The sequence below is a fragment of the Blennius ocellaris genome (assembly GCF_963422515.1).
Source record: "Blennius ocellaris genome assembly, chromosome: 16".
NCBI lineage: Eukaryota > Metazoa > Chordata > Actinopteri > Blenniiformes > Blenniidae > Blennius > Blennius ocellaris.
The window spans coordinates 1,116,304-1,134,881 of NC_137665.1; the positions used below are offsets into that span (position 1 = coordinate 1,116,304).

At 51.2% G+C, this 18,578-nt stretch overlaps 2 protein-coding genes across 2 annotated transcripts; one reads left to right on the plus strand and one right to left on the minus strand.

The window, feature by feature from the left end:
• Positions 1 to 3,699: 3,699 nt before the first annotated feature.
• On the plus strand, positions 3,700 to 12,566 carry doc2a (double C2-like domains, alpha; the record flags this gene model as incomplete). The annotated part of the gene is made up of 10 exons (XM_080511347.1): positions 3,700 to 4,087; positions 5,383 to 5,462; positions 7,631 to 7,705; positions 8,119 to 8,228; positions 8,735 to 8,861; positions 8,955 to 9,014; positions 11,144 to 11,400; positions 11,490 to 11,571; positions 12,204 to 12,300; positions 12,430 to 12,566. The coding sequence occupies 10 exons, from the start codon at positions 3,700 to 3,702 to the stop codon at positions 12,564 to 12,566; spliced, it is 1,413 nt and encodes a 470-aa protein (XP_080367473.1).
• Positions 12,567 to 15,141: 2,575 nt separating this feature from the next.
• Positions 15,142 to 17,770, minus strand: LOC308141639 (uncharacterized protein; the record flags this gene model as incomplete). The annotated part of the gene is made up of 2 exons (XM_080511846.1): positions 15,142 to 16,431; positions 17,578 to 17,770. 2 exons carry the CDS (start codon positions 17,768 to 17,770, stop codon positions 15,491 to 15,493), a joined length of 1,134 nt encoding a protein of 377 aa, XP_080367972.1. The 3' UTR covers positions 15,142 to 15,490.
• Positions 17,771 to 18,578: the final 808 nt, after the last annotated feature.

Consider the following 18,578-nt stretch of genomic DNA (forward strand, 5'->3'; position numbering starts at 1 on the left):
TCTAAACCGTCTAAACCAACTGATTCTCAAACTGCATTGGAGACCTGAGGTGAGGTGAAGCAGATGACTGGTGACCGTGTTACCTAGTTGGATGATTGGCGGCTGCCTGATGGACAGAACCTCGGTCTGACTGGAGGGACGTACCTGCAGGACCTGGACCTGCAGGACCTGGACCTGCAGGACCTGGACCTGCTGGACCTGGACCCCCCTGATGAGGGTTTAAGGTCCAGTCCAACGTGTTATGAAATGCGGGTTATGGTTAGTTAAAACCACGACGAGTCTCTGGGTCTGCAAGTTGTTTTTCTCCACGTTGCTGTTAGAACTCCTGTCAAGTCTATAGATCCACGGGAATCCTGAGGGACCAGGAGGTTCTCTGGGCTGCTGCGCTGGAAAGCAGCTCTCATTAGAAGAAGCTGGAGGAGAGCTCTCACACACACACACACACACACACACACACACACACACACACACACACACACACACACACACACACACACACACACACACACACACACACACACACACACACACACACACACTGGGTGGAGGTCTTGTGGTGCAGAGGTTTGCCGACGTGGTCAAAGGAACGAGGGAGATCACTTTGATCTTCCCCTGCAGGCTTTGTCACACAGAAGCAGGAGCTTCTTCTTCTCAGTCCTTCCACACGACGGAGGCGACGCTCGGCGGCCGGCGGCCGGTTCGGCGTCACACGAGTTCCAGGACGGCCGTTCGTCCCGCGACCAACGACGACCTGCGACAAAACTCTGACGGCGTCAAGAACGAACTCACCAACGTTCCTTCGGTACATAAATGTCATAAGTGACGAGGGCTGCGTTCATGATTCCGCTTGTTTCCATGTCCCAGGCGGACGGCGTGCGGTTATGATGCTTTGTTCTTTAGCAATCTTGTCGACTCGCAAACATCGTAGCAGCGCGTTAGCTAGCGTGTTCACTGCAACCTGCACACGGTGAACTTCTCCTGTCCAAAGTCCAGTAGGTTCGTGTCGGACGGCTCTTTGTGAAACGTATATCGAGAGACTGATGAGTGAAGAGGTGCAGGTGAGGGAGAAAACAGGAAGTGGGAGACCACAGAGCACGGTGTTTGGTTACAAAATAAAACAGGAAGTGCAGGGAGAGACCACGGAGCACTGCGTTTGGTTACAAAATAAAACAGGAAGTGCAGGGGGAGACCACGGAGCACTGCGTTTGGTTACAAAATAAAACAGGAAGTGCAGGGAGAGACCACGGAGCACTGCGTTTGGTTACAAAATAAAACAGGAAGTGCAGGGGGAGACCACGGAGCACTGCGTTTGGTTACAAAATAAAACAGGAAGTGCAGGGGGAGACCACGGAGCACAGAGTCTGGTTACAAAATAAAACAGGAATCTGGTTGCAAAATAAAACAGGAAGTGCAGGGGGAGACCACGGAGCACAGAGTCTGGTTACAAAATAAAACAGGAATCTGGTTGCAAAATAAAACCGGAAGTGCAGGGAGAGACCACAGAGCATGGTGTTTGGTTACCAAATAAAACAGGAAGTGCAGGGAGAGACCACAGAGCACGGCGTTTGGTTACAAAATAAAACAGGAAGTGCAGTGGGAGACCACAGAGCACGGCGTTTGGTTACAAAATAAAACAGGAAGTGCAGGGGGAGACCACGGAGCACAGAGTCTGGTTACAAAATAAAACAGGAATCTGGTTGCAAAATAAAACAGGAAGTGCAGGGAGAGACCACAGAGCACGGCGTTTGGTTACAAAATAAAACAGGAAGTGCAGGGGGAGACCACAGAGCACTGCGTCTGGTTACAAAATAAAACAGGAATCTGGTTGCAAAATAAAACAGGAAGTGCAGGAAGAGACCACAGAGCACTGCGTCTGGTTACAAAATAAAACAGGAAGTGCAGGAAGAGACCACGGAGCACGGCATCTGGTTACAAAATAAAACAGGAAATGAGCCCAAAGAAGACTCCCTGATGTGAGTGAAGCAGTGAGTCCTCAGATCTTCTATAAAACTGTGCGGGTGCAGTTCAGTTCACACACACACACACACACACACACACACACACACACACACACACAGCTCATTAGACAGCTGCGACTGTCAGATCTGCTGGAGAGAAGCGGCGTGACGCCGTGCGAGGCGGAATGGCGGCGCTCGGGCTTTGAAGCGTCTCCACAGTTTGGTTCGGCGATGAATGAAGAGACGATCGGTGGTTCGTCCTCCCGATCGGGCCGCGGGACGGCGGGGGAAAGCTCGTGGCCAAGACGAGATGAAATGTGGCCAAACAAAGTGAGCAGCAGCTGCTGGAATCGGCTGCTCCGAGGGAACATCTGCTCAGACGGCTGTCGGGATGCTCGTGTCTCTGCACGGCTCCTCTTCAGGCTCGTTAGACTCTTTGGATGGTCTTCAGACTCTGGTTCTCTGAGCAACAAGAGACGCTCGGAACGCCGGGGAGACCTGACATGCAGGAGATGACACGGAGTGCCGTTAAACCCAATATTAGAACGTGGAAATAGTGAATTATGAAACCACAACAAGCGTGCCAGGAGCGGCCGCCCACTGAAACTCTCCGACCAGGAAGAGAGCGAATTAATTAGAGATGCGACCAGAAATATCTCCTGAAGAGACGAACGGCTTCACTGAGGAGGCGGGAGTATCTGTCCAGGACCACCAGGGGGGGGGGGGTAGTGGGAGGGGGGGGGGGGGGGGGGGGTGGATGCAGACTAGAAGTCTCCAGAAACTCTTAGAGATGTAAAGTTCAATGTATTTTTGCGAGAAGACGAACCGCAGACGCCTCAAACCAACGGAAGGAGAGACTGGAAATGTAACGTCTGACGACTCAGCAACTCTGGGAAGCACGGCGGCGGCGGCGGCGGTGGCGGCATCATGGTGTGGCGCTGTTTCCTGGTGTAATGGGATGTTCTCGTCCTGTATTTCTAGCAGAGTCCACACTTTAATACTCCTGATTTAAAAAAAAAATCCTCCCAACAACGAGCTGCTCGCTGTAATCAGACGTCCTCCACCTGGGAGACGACGGTCCTCCAGGTCCAGGATTGGACCTCACCTTGTAGTGTATGTGTAGAATAAAAAAAAACAAAAAACTGGTTACATCTATTGGAGAATCTGCTTTTCTGTCCTGTCTTACCACATGACAACAGTTTATTTTTCAGAATAAGACTTTCTCATTCCACTTCAACAGAACATTTTGTGCAAATCACTTAAAATTACAACGCCAACACATTGAAATCCCCAGTTCCTCCGTGCTCGTGTTGAATGAGCTCGTTTTATTTGTCTTCCCAGGCTTTTCTGATTGCGTTATTTACTTTGCGTGCGGCCCTCCGGGCTCCCAGCAGTCGTTTTAGAAATGAAGACGGATTGGATGTCGGCCGTTCCTCCGCGTGAATCCTTTCTCTCTGCCGTCGCTATTTCAGGGCCGATCGCATTCAGCCGAGGAATAATCACGGAGGCGTTCAGGGTTACGGGGCTGGATGCCGGCGGAGGCTCTCGGTCTGCACATTCTTATTCTGCGTTCGCTTGCGTGTCGTTCTGCAGTCAGAGCGGCGCTAGGCGCCGGCGAGCTCACGACCCCGGCTGAACTTCGGGTTGGAACGACTTGAAACTGATAGGAACAGATCAAACCACTGATCCAGTCTCTCGGCTCTCTTTCGTTTTTTCTCTCTGTACCGCGTCTGCAGACTCTATGACGGTGCGGCGAGGAAACAAGCTGAGCATCTCCATCCAGGAACACATGGCCATCGACGTCTGCCCCGGTCCCATCAGGCCCATCCGACAGATCTCCGCCTACTTCCCCCGCCTGTCGCCCACCTCCCCCACCCCAACCCCCGCCCCCGCCTCGCCAAACCCCGCCTTCTCACCGCCGGCCCTCAGCCCCAGCTCGCTGGCCTCGGGGACGGGAGGTTCTCAGCTCCTGTCGCCCCTGCTGGCTCACGGCCATCGTGGCGGCGGCGGCGGCGGCGGCGGCGGCGGCGGCGGCGGCGGCGGCGGCGGCGGCGGCGGCGGCTCGCTGTCGCTAGCTAGCAGCGTGGAAACGTCGGTGGAGATCAACAGCTCGGACAGCGACGACTGCAGTAAGTGTTTGACCTCTGACCTCTGACCACATGGTTTGTTTTTGTTTGTTGTTTTTTTTTTTCAATTTTCATTTTTTTTGTTTCCCTCATAACATAGAAACACAAACAGAGGGTCGGTAAGAAAAAAGATAAATACAAACAATAACGCCATAAAAAGTTTCTCACTCATAGTGATAATAGGGATCAAAGTAATTGAACAGAAAGAAACAAAAATAAAATCCTGTGAAACCAAGATAACGTGATATTAACCGTGAATTCTTCATCATTAGAAGATGAAATCAGATCAACACAAAGGGAGTTCTCATCAGAACAGCAGATGTTTCTCCTCCACCTGCTGAAGCAGGAAGTCAGAGGCGTGGCTCCCTCTAGTGGTGGTCGTAATGTTGACAGCAGCAACGTAGAGCAGCGGTCGAGGAAGTGTAAAGATGGAACTGGGACGATGTGAGAGTCGTCTTCTTTGGGTTCAAACTCACCAGACTGTTTCACACACTGTTTATTTTTCACTTCTTCTGTTCAGTTACTTTTAAAATGGATCTCGGGTCCCGTTTACGTGACGCTTCTGGTGAAAACACGTCGTTTTTAACGTTTTTAACGTCAGAAAAGTCGAGTGTTTACGCAGCAGCTCCTTGAAAACGATGCAGTTAGCACGTCGGGCCACTAGTGGGAGCTGGTGGTTGTTTTTGTAATAAAACGACACGTACATGCGAGCAGAGACCAATAAGATAGAAACATTAACAGTAGGAGAAGACAAATTGTTATTACTGTAACTGTCAAAATAAAAGCACCAAGTCCCAGTAGAAAATGGAGTCATGAGTTCTTATTGTCCTCCTACTGAGCATGTGCAGGACGAGTCACTAGAGTCGTGAAGCGCCTGAGCAGCCGCAGCGTTTCCGTCGTTTAAAGCGACGTCCAAAACGCAACCAAAGTTTTGCATTTTTTTCCACTTTGAAAACAAAAAAGCCTCAGTCGCTAAAACGTAACTGAACTTTTGTCGACTGTCGTTCACAGTTGTACCTCTTGGTGGCGCTGTTAACATCTTGGCTTGTTGCCATAGTAACGCTGCAGGTTTTTGAGGTTTTCCCACTGAGGATCATCTCTTCCAGTCCCGCCTCTTTCTCTCCCCCTCCGATGTCCTCCATCCTGTCCATCCGTCTCCCTCCCTGTGAAAAAAGTCCACCTCCTCCAGACTCCCGTCCTCCGGTCGGAGAGACGCCGTCTCTGGACCGGACCACAACCGTCCGTCTCGCTCGCAGTAAGTGTTCACGGTGTGCGGTGTCCCCTGTCTGTCCCTGCAGCGGCGCTGGGGACGCTGGAGTTCCAACTGAGGTACGACCGCGGCTCCAGCGAGCTGCACTGCACCGTCCTGCGAGCAAAGGTTTGGACACTTCCTGTTTCCAGAGACAAACGCTTCATGCTGTGTTTTCTCCTATGTCCTCCTGGACGTATGTCCACGTCTGCAGGAATGTGTAAATAGGTCACTGAGAGACCACTGCACAGTGTTTATCCAGTGTTGGACACTGCGGGGACAAACATCAGATTGTTCTGAACGGCGAGGTTAAAGATACCGACTGAGATCAGATCATCAGGAGGGACGGGGTTCATCAAAGACGATCAACCTCCCTTTGAAGTCGTACAAAGTTGGCCAACAGAGAAGTGGGCGGATGAAGAAAGGGGCGGGGCTACCGGGGACGATCTCTGACCAGGCGAGGCGATCAAACATGTCGGCGGCGGTAACAAAGTGTTTAGGATTCTCGCAGGTAAAGAGCCTCACACGTTGCAGACGTTCATTCAGATCGTGGTGTTTGGCCTTGAAGAACATTTATCAACTAATATAATTGGCTGAACTCCAAAGGTTTTTTTTTTGGTTTAAATGCCGTGAAAAGAAGAGTGTCTTCAGTTGAAGTCTGTTCCCGAGGAGTCTGTCTGCTTTAATGAGCCGATTGTCTCTGTTTGCTTCATGTTTGCTGGGATTTCTGCTCTCTGTCGTGGAAACGAGGCCAGAATCCCAGACGGGTGACGGTTGTTTGTTGCGTCGTCACGTTTCTAGTTCTGGATCCAGTCTGGTTAAAGTCCTCGCCCTGCTTCATGTCTCGTCTGTCACGTTGTGTTCAGTGTGTTCGTGTCACGTCGTCGTCGTCACGGATCTGACTGACTGATTGTTGTGTTTTTCTTTGTGTCATTTTTCTTAATGTTTCGGTCTCTCCTCTAGTTTCTAGTGTCTTGTTGCTCCACCTTGTCTGCTCCTCTTGTCTCCGTCTCCCCGATAACTTCCTCTGAGTGTTTCCAGCTGCGTCTCGTCCTTCCCCACCTGCCGGGTGTGTATACAAGGTTTTATCTACTTGTCTGTGTCGTGGCCGATTCCTTTTTTGTTTGGTGTCTTCATGTCTGTCCCGGTGTCCCCCGTCGCTCTGGAGCCCTGAACCTTCACACTGATGTCTGTGGAGTCTCACTGAAGGATTCCGCCGATGTTTAAAAAACTCAAAGTGTTGCGGCAGCGCCCCCACCTCCTCCTCCTCCTCCTCCTCCTCCTCCTCCTCCTCCTGCAGATACAGAAGCTCTGCAGCTTCATGCAGTTCTTAACGTCTTTCCCGACAGAAAGCGACGGGGCTGGACAAGCTCCGTTTCCTCCCTGACGGAGGCGACGTGAGCAGCTGCTGAGCTTCGAGTCCCTCGTTTGCCGCTCTGCTCCTTCCGAGTGCCTCCTCAGACACTGATTTCCCCGCAGGTTTCGCCGCCTCAGATGTGAGGCAGGTGAATTAAGTGCGGGCAGCCTGCAGTGCAGATGCCGTCTCTTTGTGCAGAGGTTTTATACTGCATCCTCGATTTGCTGCGGCGCCCGCAGAGCGGCAACAGACACCAGTGTCTCGGAGGGGGGAAAGAATAAATCACCAACGAAGTCAAAGAAGATCATTATCAGTGTTGAACTGCTTTGAAAGCAGCGCGGCAGGTTGAAATACAGCTCGGAGTCGGCTGACAGACGTGTTTGAGGTTGGATTCTCAGAAATGACAGGTTACATGTCGGAGGTCTTGAAGCCTCCGAAGAAACAGAACCTGCAGCTTCACTTCCGTCCTCACTCAGGCTGGCCACTGATTAAAAACTGGGATTGTTCACATCGTCAGGCACAAACCCAGAGAGACGATGAAAGAAGCGTGCAGGAAGTCAATCAACCTGACGGAAGATGCTGCAGGTTGCCGCCACAACGCTGCTTCAAAGAAGAGCAATTAATCTGCTCCGTCTGAGTTTGTCCAAACAACACCAGCATCTCCGTCAGCAGGGGGAATATATTCACCCGCGGCTCCAGTAAATCTCAGCTAATCCAGCTGGATTTGAGTGATACTGTTCTGTTTGTCCTCCGTCTTCTCTGCTGGGGTTTCTGAAAACATCTCCTCGGATTGGACTCAAAGAAAAAAACTGTCCGTCGATAAATATATTTGATTCGGTGTCGTGACGACCGAACGGGAGAGCTTCTTTGTTTTCAGGAACAGAGGACCGGGAGACGCTCGTCTCCTCTGCCGCTTCCTGACCGTCCTTTTGTCTTTCAGGGTCTGAAGCCGATGGACTTCAACGGTCTGGCCGACCCGTACGTCAAACTGCACCTGCTGCCCGGCGCCTGCAAGGTGAGAGACCACGAGGACAGACGGTCTGACCAGAGACGGGCTGGTGGTGGGGGGGGGGGGGGTCTTCTACGACCCGCTGGAGACACGCCCCCAAAATTCCATGTCCCCCCCGTGGGAATCCGACACGAGTCCCGCCACCGGTCACAAGCTTTGTCCCTCCATGTCTCCACACCGGAGTGCTGGCTCAGGGCTCGATTGAAAACGTATTGAAAGAGTCAACTCAGCCGCGTTAAGGCTTAACCCAAAGGTCAAAGGTCAAGGGTCAAGGGTCGTGCTCAAGGACCCACAGCGCTGATCCAAGCTCAGGTTCCGATCCATCGACCTCGGCTTCGCGATCCCAGCGTGTTTCTGCCGCTCCGATCGTTAAACGATCCGCATGAATGACCGTTGACGTTTGTCCCCGTGTCCCTCAGGCCAACAAGCTGAAGACGAAGACGATCCGCAACTGTCTGAACCCGGTGTGGAACGAGACGCTGACCTACGTGGGAATCACAGAGGAGGACATGCACAGGAAGACGCTCAGGTGAACATGAGTTCACAAAGAAAAACCCCCAAAAACACCTGAAACCCGAACCAGCAGATCCTCAGTTCAACTAGCTTCTTCTTAAATATTGTTGTTTTTTTACTTTACATCCACTTCTGCACAACGACGGCTTCCCTTTATTGTTCATTATTATTTACTGTCGAATCAGTGGGTTTGATCTTTAAGATGTCAAACTTGAGTCAAACAACCTGAAATACACAAACTCACATCTGAAGAAAGGAGGTTTGTGTGACTCTGGTCTTCGTCTTCGCCGCATTTCATGGTTCAGATCCTCAGACGACGTGTCGACAGACACTTCCTGTTGGAAGCAGGAAGTCAAGTCTCACACACACCTTCAATGACCTTTGAATGACCTGTGTGTGTGTGTGTGTGTGTGTGTGTGTGTGTGTGTGTGTGTGTGTGTGTGTGTGTGTGTGTGTGTGTGTGTGTGTGTGTGTGTGTGTGTGTGTGTGTGTGTGTGTGTGTGTGTGTGTGTGTGTGTGCAGGTTGTCGGTGTGCGACGAGGACAAGCTGACTCATAACGAGTTAATCGGAGAATCCAGAGTTTCTCTGAAACGAGTCAAAGCCGACGTGATCAAACACTTCAACACCTGCCTGGAGCACCCGCCACCGGTAACACACACACACACACACACACACACACACACACACACACACACACACACACACACACACACACACACTGACCCTCTCGCCCCCCCCCAGCTTCCCTCCCCCACAGCCATGGGTGAGGCCCTGCGCGGGATCTCCTGCTACCTGCGAGAGGTAAAGAGCTTTTCTCTCTTCGGTTTGATCGTCAGGCGAGAAACAACAAAACATTCATGATGAAAAACACTAAACCAGCTGGGAACCGATCAGTTGGACGACCGATCCGCCCAAAACACCCAGCAAACCTCAGAATCCAAACATGAAAACTGATATTTAAAACCCAGTTCTCGTTATTGATGTTCGTCTCCAACGATCATTTTCACGACGTTCACCACGATTCTCGTCGCTCTTTGACAAACTCTTGGCTTTTGCCAGGCAGGATCAATCAAACGTTGACGTTTTCACCCGAGCGGCCATCTTTGATTTCCCAGAAGGCCTTGTGGCAGGTTTCATAACGACTGGCTTCATGTTGAGATTAAATTCGCCCTCCGACTTGTGAAGATATGAAAATTTTTTCATTCTCTGCGCGGCAACAAAGAGAAATTAAAATGCTTATCCTGCCGTTTCTGCCCGTTCAAGCTGAACGTGAACTGAAGAGCTTCCCAGAATGCACCGCGGCTGCAGAACGTGCAGGTGGACGTCGGTTCGATTCCGACACGCGAGGCTCAGAGTTTGTCCCAAATCCCAGAGATCCTCAGGGTTTTATGTATGTATTTATTTATTTATTTAGCTTTGTGAGGCTCCTCTGGAACCTTCCAGAGTTCAGATCTCAGCCTCGGCGGTGAAGCCGTTTGCCCCTCGTGCCCCGTGGCGAGCTTGTTAGCCGCCGCGCCGCCGCGCCGGCGCCTTAACAAGCACGGAGGAGTTTCGGGTTTTAAATTGATCCGCTGCTCGGGGACAAACAAGAAGCTTTTTCCTCTAATGACTCGCCTGCATGTGATTTGTTTAAAAAAAAAAAATACGGTGTGGGGGGAACCGGACCGCCTCCACCCTGGACGGAGCCCCGCCGGGAGCGCCACCTGCTGGAACCTCCCGCTCCGGGCAGCCTTCCTCCTGCGCTCCACTGCGGCACAGCAGCTCCTCGTCGACTCTGCAGCTAAAATCTGTGATCAGGTCCACGGCGCCAGGCTCACCGGGGGGGAGGGAGGAGGTGGAGGGAGGGGGGGGTGGAGGAGGTGGAGGGAGAGGAGGAGGAGGGGGGGGTGGAGTGGGCGGGAGACATATCCTGCCAAGCCGCTCTGACTAAAAACCATCGATCTGCTTATTTCTGACCTTTTTCTGCCTCGGCGAGCTGCTTTTTTGGTTTTGGTGCTGGGGGGGCGGCGGCTCACTGCGGCGCAACACAAATAAAACCAAAGGCTTTTATTGTCTTTTAAACGCTGGAGGTACGAGGGGGGGGGGGGGGGGGGGGGGGGGGGGGGGAGGAAGGGGGGGGGCTGTCCTCCTTCCTCTGCTGCAGTGATGAAATCAAAGAGCTGAGTTTTAATGAATGTCGGCGGATTAGAGGAAAGTCAGTCGGAGGAAGATTTCACGCTGATTAAAGACGTCAGAAACGACAAAACAAAGCAAAGCTTTGATTCTCTCCGTCACCTCAAACCCCGTCGGGACTCAGTTTGAAATGTTTTGAAAGCATTTCTGTCTCCAAACTTCTCATTTTTCCCCCAAAGAAATACAGTAAATAATGTATTAATTTAACTTGAATGTCAAAAGCCTGGATATTTCACATCCTGGAAAACTCCATTGAGAGACGGCGCCCGAGGCTTCGTTTACACGTATCCTGGTGTTTACAAAACAAAACGCTGTTGTTTCTCTGCATTTCTTACAATTTACACATAAACGCAGCTCCGACTCACAACAAACCGTGATTCGTAAAAAAAACTGCGGCTACAGTGGAGATCTGGATAAACTCCATGTTGCATCTAAAGGGGGGGGGGTTTACGTCACAAGTTGTGACATCATGCTTTTTATTCCAGGATTAAGATTGGCTATCAAAGACTCGATGCTTCTCGCTACACTGCCCCCTGCAGGTTTAGCTGCTCACTGCAGCTCTGAACCAGGAGTTTAATGCAGGTCCGTGAATAAATAAGGGTTTTTTTTTTTGTAAAAGTCGAGGTGGGAAATATCCGTTTTTGTAAAAAAAACCCAGGTGGAGGGAAACTTTTTCACTTGAAACGTCAGGTAATTAATCAATTAAAGGTAATTGAACCTGAAGTATTGAAGTATTGATCATTTGTGTTCTGGTCTAGTGGGAGAACGAGCAGCTGCACAGTCTGGAGGAACGAGGCCGTCTTCTTCTGTCGCTGCAGTTTCTGCCTCCGCTCAGCTCTGAGGACGAAGGTGTGGAGGGAGGAGGAGGAGGAGGAGGAGGGGGAGGGGGAGGAGAAGAAGAAGAGGGAGGAGGAGGTGAGGCCCGTCGTCGCGGCGGCCTCTGTGTGGGCGTGAGACGCTGCGCTCACCTGGCCGCCATGGACGTGAACGGGTTCTCCGACCCCTACGTGAAGATGTGAGGCGCCGTGACGGAGAAACGCCGCCGCCAGAAACGCCGCCGTGATTCTGAACGACGCCTTTTCCTTTCTGCCTCCTCGCCCTCAGATACCTGAAGCCCGACAGCGAGAAGAAATCCAAGCACAAAACGGCCGTGATGAAGAAAACGCTGAACCCCGAGTTCAACGAGGTGAGGAGGCGCCGCCGGTGCCACTCCCGCCGCCGCGCCGTTTTCCCGCCGTTCCATTTTGCCTCCGTTCCGCTTTCCCGCCGTTTTATTTTCCCGCCGTTCCGTTTTCCCGCCATTAAGTTTTCCCGCTGTTCTGTTTTCCTGCCGTTTTATTTTCCCGCCATTTTATTTTCCCGCCGTTTTATTTTCCCGCCGTTCCGTTTTCCCGCCATTAAGTTTTCCCGCAATTTAATTTTCCCGCCGTTCTGTTTTCCTGCCGTTTTATTTTCCCGCCGTTTTATTTTCCCGCCGTTTTATTTTCCCGCCGTTCAGTTTTCCCGCTGTTTTATTTTCCCGCCGTTCTGTTTTCCCGCCATTTTATTTTCCCGCCGTTTTATTTTCCCTCCGTTCTGCTTTCCCACCATTCTGTTTCCCCGCCGTTTTATTTTCCCGCCGTTCAGTTTTCCCGCCATTTAATTTTCCCGCCGTTCTGTTTTCCTGCCGTTTTATTTTCCCGCCATTTTATTTTCCCGCCGTTTTATTTTCCCTCCGTTCAGTTTTCCCTCCGTTCTACATTCCCACCATTCTGTTTCCCCGCCGTTTTATTTTCCCGCCGTTCCTCACGCGCCTGCGCTTGTCTCTCGGTCACGCAGGAGTTCTTCTACGAGATCTCTCTGGCGGAGCTCGCCAACAAGACCCTGGAGGTCACGGTGTGGGACTACGACATCGGGCGGTCCAACGACTTCATCGGTAAGTCGGCCGTCCTCTGAGCTCTGATTGGACGAGGCCGTGCCGGGCGGCGCCGGCAGTTACGAACGTGAACAGAGACGATGCTGAACTTTTTTCGGAAACGTCCCACTAAGAGTGTGCGGTCCTCAGGTGGCGTCTGCCTCAGCGGCCTGTCGCAGGGCGACGCCCTCCGCCACTGGACGGACTGCCTGAAGAACCGAGGCTGCCGGGTGGAGCGCTGGCACGTCCTGACCAACGAGCTGCCCCAGACCTTCAGCCACGACTGACCCGCAGCCGGTTGCCTGGGTTACGTCACCGCGACCCCCACGGGTCGGTCAGCGGCCCGGGACGAGTCGGTGTGGGGCCCCGGGCCGCCGCCGCCGCCGCCGCCGCCGCCGCCTCCCTTCAGGTCCACAGACATGTTTCCTGCCGGCCGCCGTCCCCCTCCAATCACAGCGCCTCGCGCCCGGAACTCTGGGAACTCTGCGTTCCCGCCATTTCACTTTTAGAAACGTCTGGAAGAAAACCGCTGGTCGGGTGTCGAAATAAACCAACGATGGTCCGAGGCCCGTTTACGCAACGTTTTGTTTGTTGTGTTTTAGATGTTTACGCGACGACAGTGCAAGAAGTCACTGGAAATGCAACTTTTGGAAAACTCTTTGGCCCCGTCTCCATGGAAACGGTGGAAAATGCAAGTTTTTGAAAACACTTTGATCCCGTCTCCATGGAAACGGTGGAAAATGCAAGTTTTTGAAAACACTTTGATCCCGTCTCCATGGAAACGGTGGAAAATGCAACTTTTCAAAAACACTTTGAGCCCATCTCCATGGAGACGGTGGGAAATGAAACTTTTGGAAAAAGCTTTGACCCCGTCTCCATGGAAACGGTGGAAAATGCAACTTTTGGAAAAAGCTTTGACCCCGTCTCCATGGAAACGGTGGAAAATGCAACTTTTCAAAAACACTTTGAGCCCGTCTTCATGGAGACGGTGGAAAATGCAACTTTTGGAAAACTCTGACACCGTCTCCATGGAAACGGTGGAAAATGCAACTTTTGGAAAACTCTTTGACCCCGTCTCCATGGAAATGGTGGAAAATGCAACTTTTCAAAAACTCGTTGACACCGTCTCCATGGAAACGGGGGAAAATGCTACTCTTCTACAATTCGTGGGCCAATATTCAGCATCAGCAACGTTCAGTGTTTCTGCCATTTGCATGAAAATGGATGCGATTCCACCAGAGAAGAAGAGTCTGCGGCGGCGGCGGCGGCGGCGGGGGTTTGCATGTTTGATGTTTCACACGACGTCTCAACCTCACTGAGGAGGCGGTCGTATTACGCTTCGGGACTCTGCAGTCAATAAATAAACTAAATAAACCCGAGTTAATTAACGTCTCCGACCGCAGGAGCCTGAAGGGGACGCGAAGGCTGAAGAAGCGCCGACGCGTCACGTTTGATTGCGCTCCTCGTACAACTGTGAACAAACAAAGTGCATCTTGTTCCCGACGATAAACAATACAAGTGTTCTTCCTGGTTGTTGCATGATGCAATATGTTGTGATACTTCTTTCTATCTCCGCCCGCCGGTTTTCTAGGTGTCGACATGACGAGGCGTTCAGGTGCGCCTCCGGTTTACAGTTTTATGCACGACTGAATGTACCAGTTCTCCAAGATGTTGATGTTTACACTTTTTATGAGGTGTTTCTTTTTTTTTTTCTTCTCCTTTCTGTAAAACGTTACAATAAATCTGGAATGCAAAGAAGAGAGCGTTTGTCTTCATGCTGCAGTGGCGTCATGCTGCCCCCTGCAGCCAGAAGGCAGTATTACACCACCGGGTCAGATCTTATAATCTCTGTTTCTCAGGTTTAGTCACTTTATAAAATGCTCTTCTCTCGTCTTCTCATCACTCCATCGTCCTCCGAATGTCCAAATGTGGCCGAGCGTCAACATTTTTGTCGAGAAAAATGAGATCAGTCCAGAAACGGAACATTTTCAGAAGTTGGATTCAGACATGAGTGTTTTGAAAACATTTGATTTCAGTTAAAAGTTTTAATCACAGAAAGACTTTCCAGACAAACTTTTTCCACACAGCCACTAAAACCATCCGTCCTCCTGTGTGTGTGTGTGTGTGTGTGTGTGTGTGTGTGTGTGTGTGTGTGTGTGAGGAAGACGTAAATCTTTTTTCTCATCAGTTGAGATTTTAAGGTTTCGTCCTGCAAATAAACTTAAAACCTGAATAACTTATCTTTCATGTTGACCTGTGCTGCGACAGTGACAGGAAACAGGAAACAGGAAGTGGGCGGGGCTTGTGTTAACCAGCAGCAAGTCAGTTTGTCACGACGCGTTCACTGTCCTCTGGACAAAACCCGACGCTTTTTCTGGCAACGTTTTGACCTGTTGTTTCCCCAGAATTTGACTTGTTCTTGTAAATCGTCCCCGATTTATTTCAGTCGCAAATTTTCCCTCCACATTTGTATTTTTTTTTTCCTCCGCTAAAAAAAAAAAAAAAAAAAAAAAAAATTCAATAAATAAAAAACAGACGGCGTGTCGGTTGTGTCCTGAAAGGAGGCTCCGTCACGTTCTTCAGTCACGAAGCGGCGTCACGCAGGCGTGAAGGGCTTCCTGGAGCTCAGGCGCCCCCTGGTGGCGAGAGTGGCAACGGCAGGGGCGACGTCAGGAGGCGGATAGGAAAGAACTCCCAGGGCGTCCCGGAGCCGTGCAGACCTGACGGGCCCGAATCGTCATGTTCATTACCGTCACCATGGTAACCAGGAGGCACGTTTCTATAGTTTTCCCGACGCCCCCCCCCCCCCCCCCCCCCCCCTGCGAACCCCAAACCTGTGGAGGTTCAGTTCACGTGGAGAAAAAGAAAAAGAAAAAACAAACTACGACCAGCCTGAGTTCCACTTCTACTGACATTCAACCGTTCCCGAGGACCTGAACGCCTCGCCGCGCCTCCTCCTCCTCCTGCGCTCCCATTGGCCGGGCGTTTCCACAGTGACGAGGAACGGCCGGCGCTCAGAGCTTATTGGCGGTAAAAGTCTGTTCCGGGAAGCATTTCGATCACCTGACCTGATGGAAACACGTCCGGGAGGCGCCGCCTCGCCCGCGCTACCGCTGAGCACCAGCAGGGGGCGGCGGCGGCGGCGGCGGCGGCGGCGGGTCGAGTCCAGCCCGAGGAAAAGGGGAAGTAGAAACGGGAACGCCGGGTACAATCAGGCGCTGGGCACGAAGCACATGCTCTTCTTCAGGTGGATCTGCAGGCCGCTGGCGCTGGCGAAGGCCTTGGCGCAGCGCGCGCAGCTGTACGGCCGCTCGCCGGAGTGCGTGCGCTTGTGCTTCTTCATGGTGTCGCCGTCGCTGAAGGTGCGGCAGCAGAACGGGCAGCTGTACGGCCGCTCGCCGGTGTGGATGCGCAGGTGGCGCCGCAGGTTCCCCCGCTGGCTGAAGCTCTTGGAGCAGAAGGTGCAGCGGTGCGGCCGCTCGCCGGTGTGCGTGCGCAGGTGGCGCCGCAGGTCGGCCGACTGCGCGAACGACTTGCAGCACCAGTCGCAGGCGTACGTCTTGCGCTTCTGGCCCAGGTGCAGGCGCAGGCCGGCGGCGTGGCCGAACGCCTCGCCGCAGCGCGGGCAGCGGTGCACCAGTTCGGGGACGAAGCCGGAGACGGCGGCGGCGGCGTCGTCGTCGTCGTCCGGCGCCGGCGGCGCCGGCGGCAGCGTCTCCTGGGCCGAGTTCCCGCGCGGCCGCTCCGCCTCCGTTCTGCTCGGGAACGCCGGCTCCTCGCTCGCCGCCGCCGCCGTCACGCCGTCCTCCGCCCCCTCCACGTCGCTCACTCTGAACTCGCCGGGCTCGGGTTTGATGGGCGCCGGAGGCTCCTCCTTCGCCACCGCCGGCGAGGAGGAGGCGCGTGGCGGCGGCGGGGCGGGTAGAGGGTCGCCCTGTAGCGCCGCCGCCGCCGCCGCCGCCGCCTCCCAGGGCCCCGGGGGCTTCTCGTCATCGGGCGGGGGGAGGGGCCCCGGGGAGGGCAGCGGCTCCGGGGGGGGCTGGCCGGCCGGCGGGCGGGGCTGGCTCAGGGTGGAGTCGGGCTCCTGAGACGGCGGCGCCACATCGTCCGTCTGCTGCGGCGCCGCGAAGCCCAGGGCGGAGCGAGACGACCCTGGAACACAGGAAGACTCTGGTCAGCGCCGCCAAACTGAAACTTTTTAACTTTGAATCTTTGTTCAGGCAGAAACGTCGTCTGCGCTTTTGATTTTTAATCTTTTTTTTTAAATATCAGTAATAATAAAGGCGAGCAGCGTTTGTTCACCTGCTTCTAGACTGTTTGAGTGTCAAACTTAACTTTATTGAAACAATAAACAAACAAACGCTCGTGGCCGCGGATGAAAACTACAGTTTCCATGTAAACGGACTTTTTTTATTAAACAAAAACGACGGGTTTTCATTTAAAACACTTGTCTCATACGAAGCTAAAAAGAATACGGGAGCATAAAAAGATGCAAAACAAACAAACATGAACCAAATTGCAGATCCTCAATATTTTGTAAATAGAAGAACTGAAGTTTAAGGCATAAACTCGTTATAAATACTCTGAATTTACCATTTTGTCGTCACTTAAATTGCTTTCAAGCCGTTTGCAACCTCGGGAATGACTTCGAGGTGCAAAACGTTCCTCAGCATCTTTAAAAGAGATTAAATTACTGTGATGAAGCGGACTGGAGCTACGGAATAGAACTCACTTGTTAAGGAAATCAAAGAGGGATTGTGACGATAATAAATCGGCTGATCACTCAAGTCCTGTTAGAGATTATTACTTTTGATGTGACGTCTACTAAAAGTTGAAATGCACCAAATAGAACTTATCGCCAAACTCCGTCCAGAATCCGCCGATTCAAAGTTCTTTTACTTCGCCGTGCATCTTCAACTTGTCATGACCGTTTATGAACGACTAAATCTGTAGTATTGGACTTTAAATCACACATCGGCCTGTGTTTTATAGAACCGAGCGGATCTGTTAGTGTGTTCGGGGTTGAAAACTCTCGACTGCGGCTAAAACGCGATTATTGGCCCCAAACGAGAAACGACCTGCGAGACGACGGAACCACGTCTTAAAAAATGTATTTAAAAATGAACAAATATGTCCTTTTTACCAAAGCCGAATTAAAACACGCGTCGTTTTAGCCACACCGGAAGCTTAAAATCCGACATTCGCGTGGTTTTAACGTAAAAAAAACCGCGTCGTTGCGTTAAAGCGGCCGGTTTGTCGGCGCAGTCCGGCGCGGAAGCTGGAGCCGGCCGGCCTTACTCAGCCACTCGGTCTCGGCCTCCAGCAGCAGGATGTCCCGCAGCTGCCTCCGCAGGCTCTCGTTCTCGCGCTTGGTGCGGGCCGTCTCCTCCCGGTACTCGGTGACGGTGTCCTCCACCACGTCCAGCACCTCCTTCACCAGCACGGTGAGCCGCTCCGTCAGGTAGGCGTGCAGCAGCCGCAGCTTGCTCATTTTTCAGGCGGGCAAGACGGGAGGAAAACCCGGGACGAGACAAACAAACAACAAACCGCCGGGACCGGAAGCCTGCCCGCCGAGGACCGGCACTTCACAATAAGAGCGGGGAAGCCGCACGGGTACCGGAAGAGTAGATAGAATCGAATCGAAGCGAATAGAATAGAATCGAATAGAATCGAATAGAATCGAATAGAATAGAATAGAATAGAATAGAATAAAATAGAAAGAATAGTATAGTATAGTATAGTATAGTATAGTATAGTATAGAATAGAATAGAATAGAATAGAATAGAATAGTATAGTATAGTATAGTATAGTATAGTATAGTATAGAATAGAATAGAATAGTATAGTATAGTATAGTATAGTATAGTATAGTATAGTATAGTATAGTATAGTATAGAATAGAATAGAATAGAATAGAATAGAATAGTATAGTATAGTATAGTATAGAATAGAATAGAATAGTATAGTATAGTATAGTATAGTATAGTATAGTATAGAATAGAATAGAATAGAATAGAATAGTATAGTATAGAATAGAATAGTATAGTATAGTATAGAATAGAATAGAAAGAATAGTATAGTATAGAATAGAATAGAATAGAATAGAATAGAATAGAATAGAATAGTATAGTATAGAATAGTATAGTATAGTATAGTATAGAATAGAATAGAATAGAATAGAATAGTATAGAATAGAATAGAATAGAATAGAATAGTATAGTATAGTATAGTATAGTATAGAATAGAATAGAATAGTATAGTATAGTATAGTATAGAATAGAATAGAATAGAATAGAATA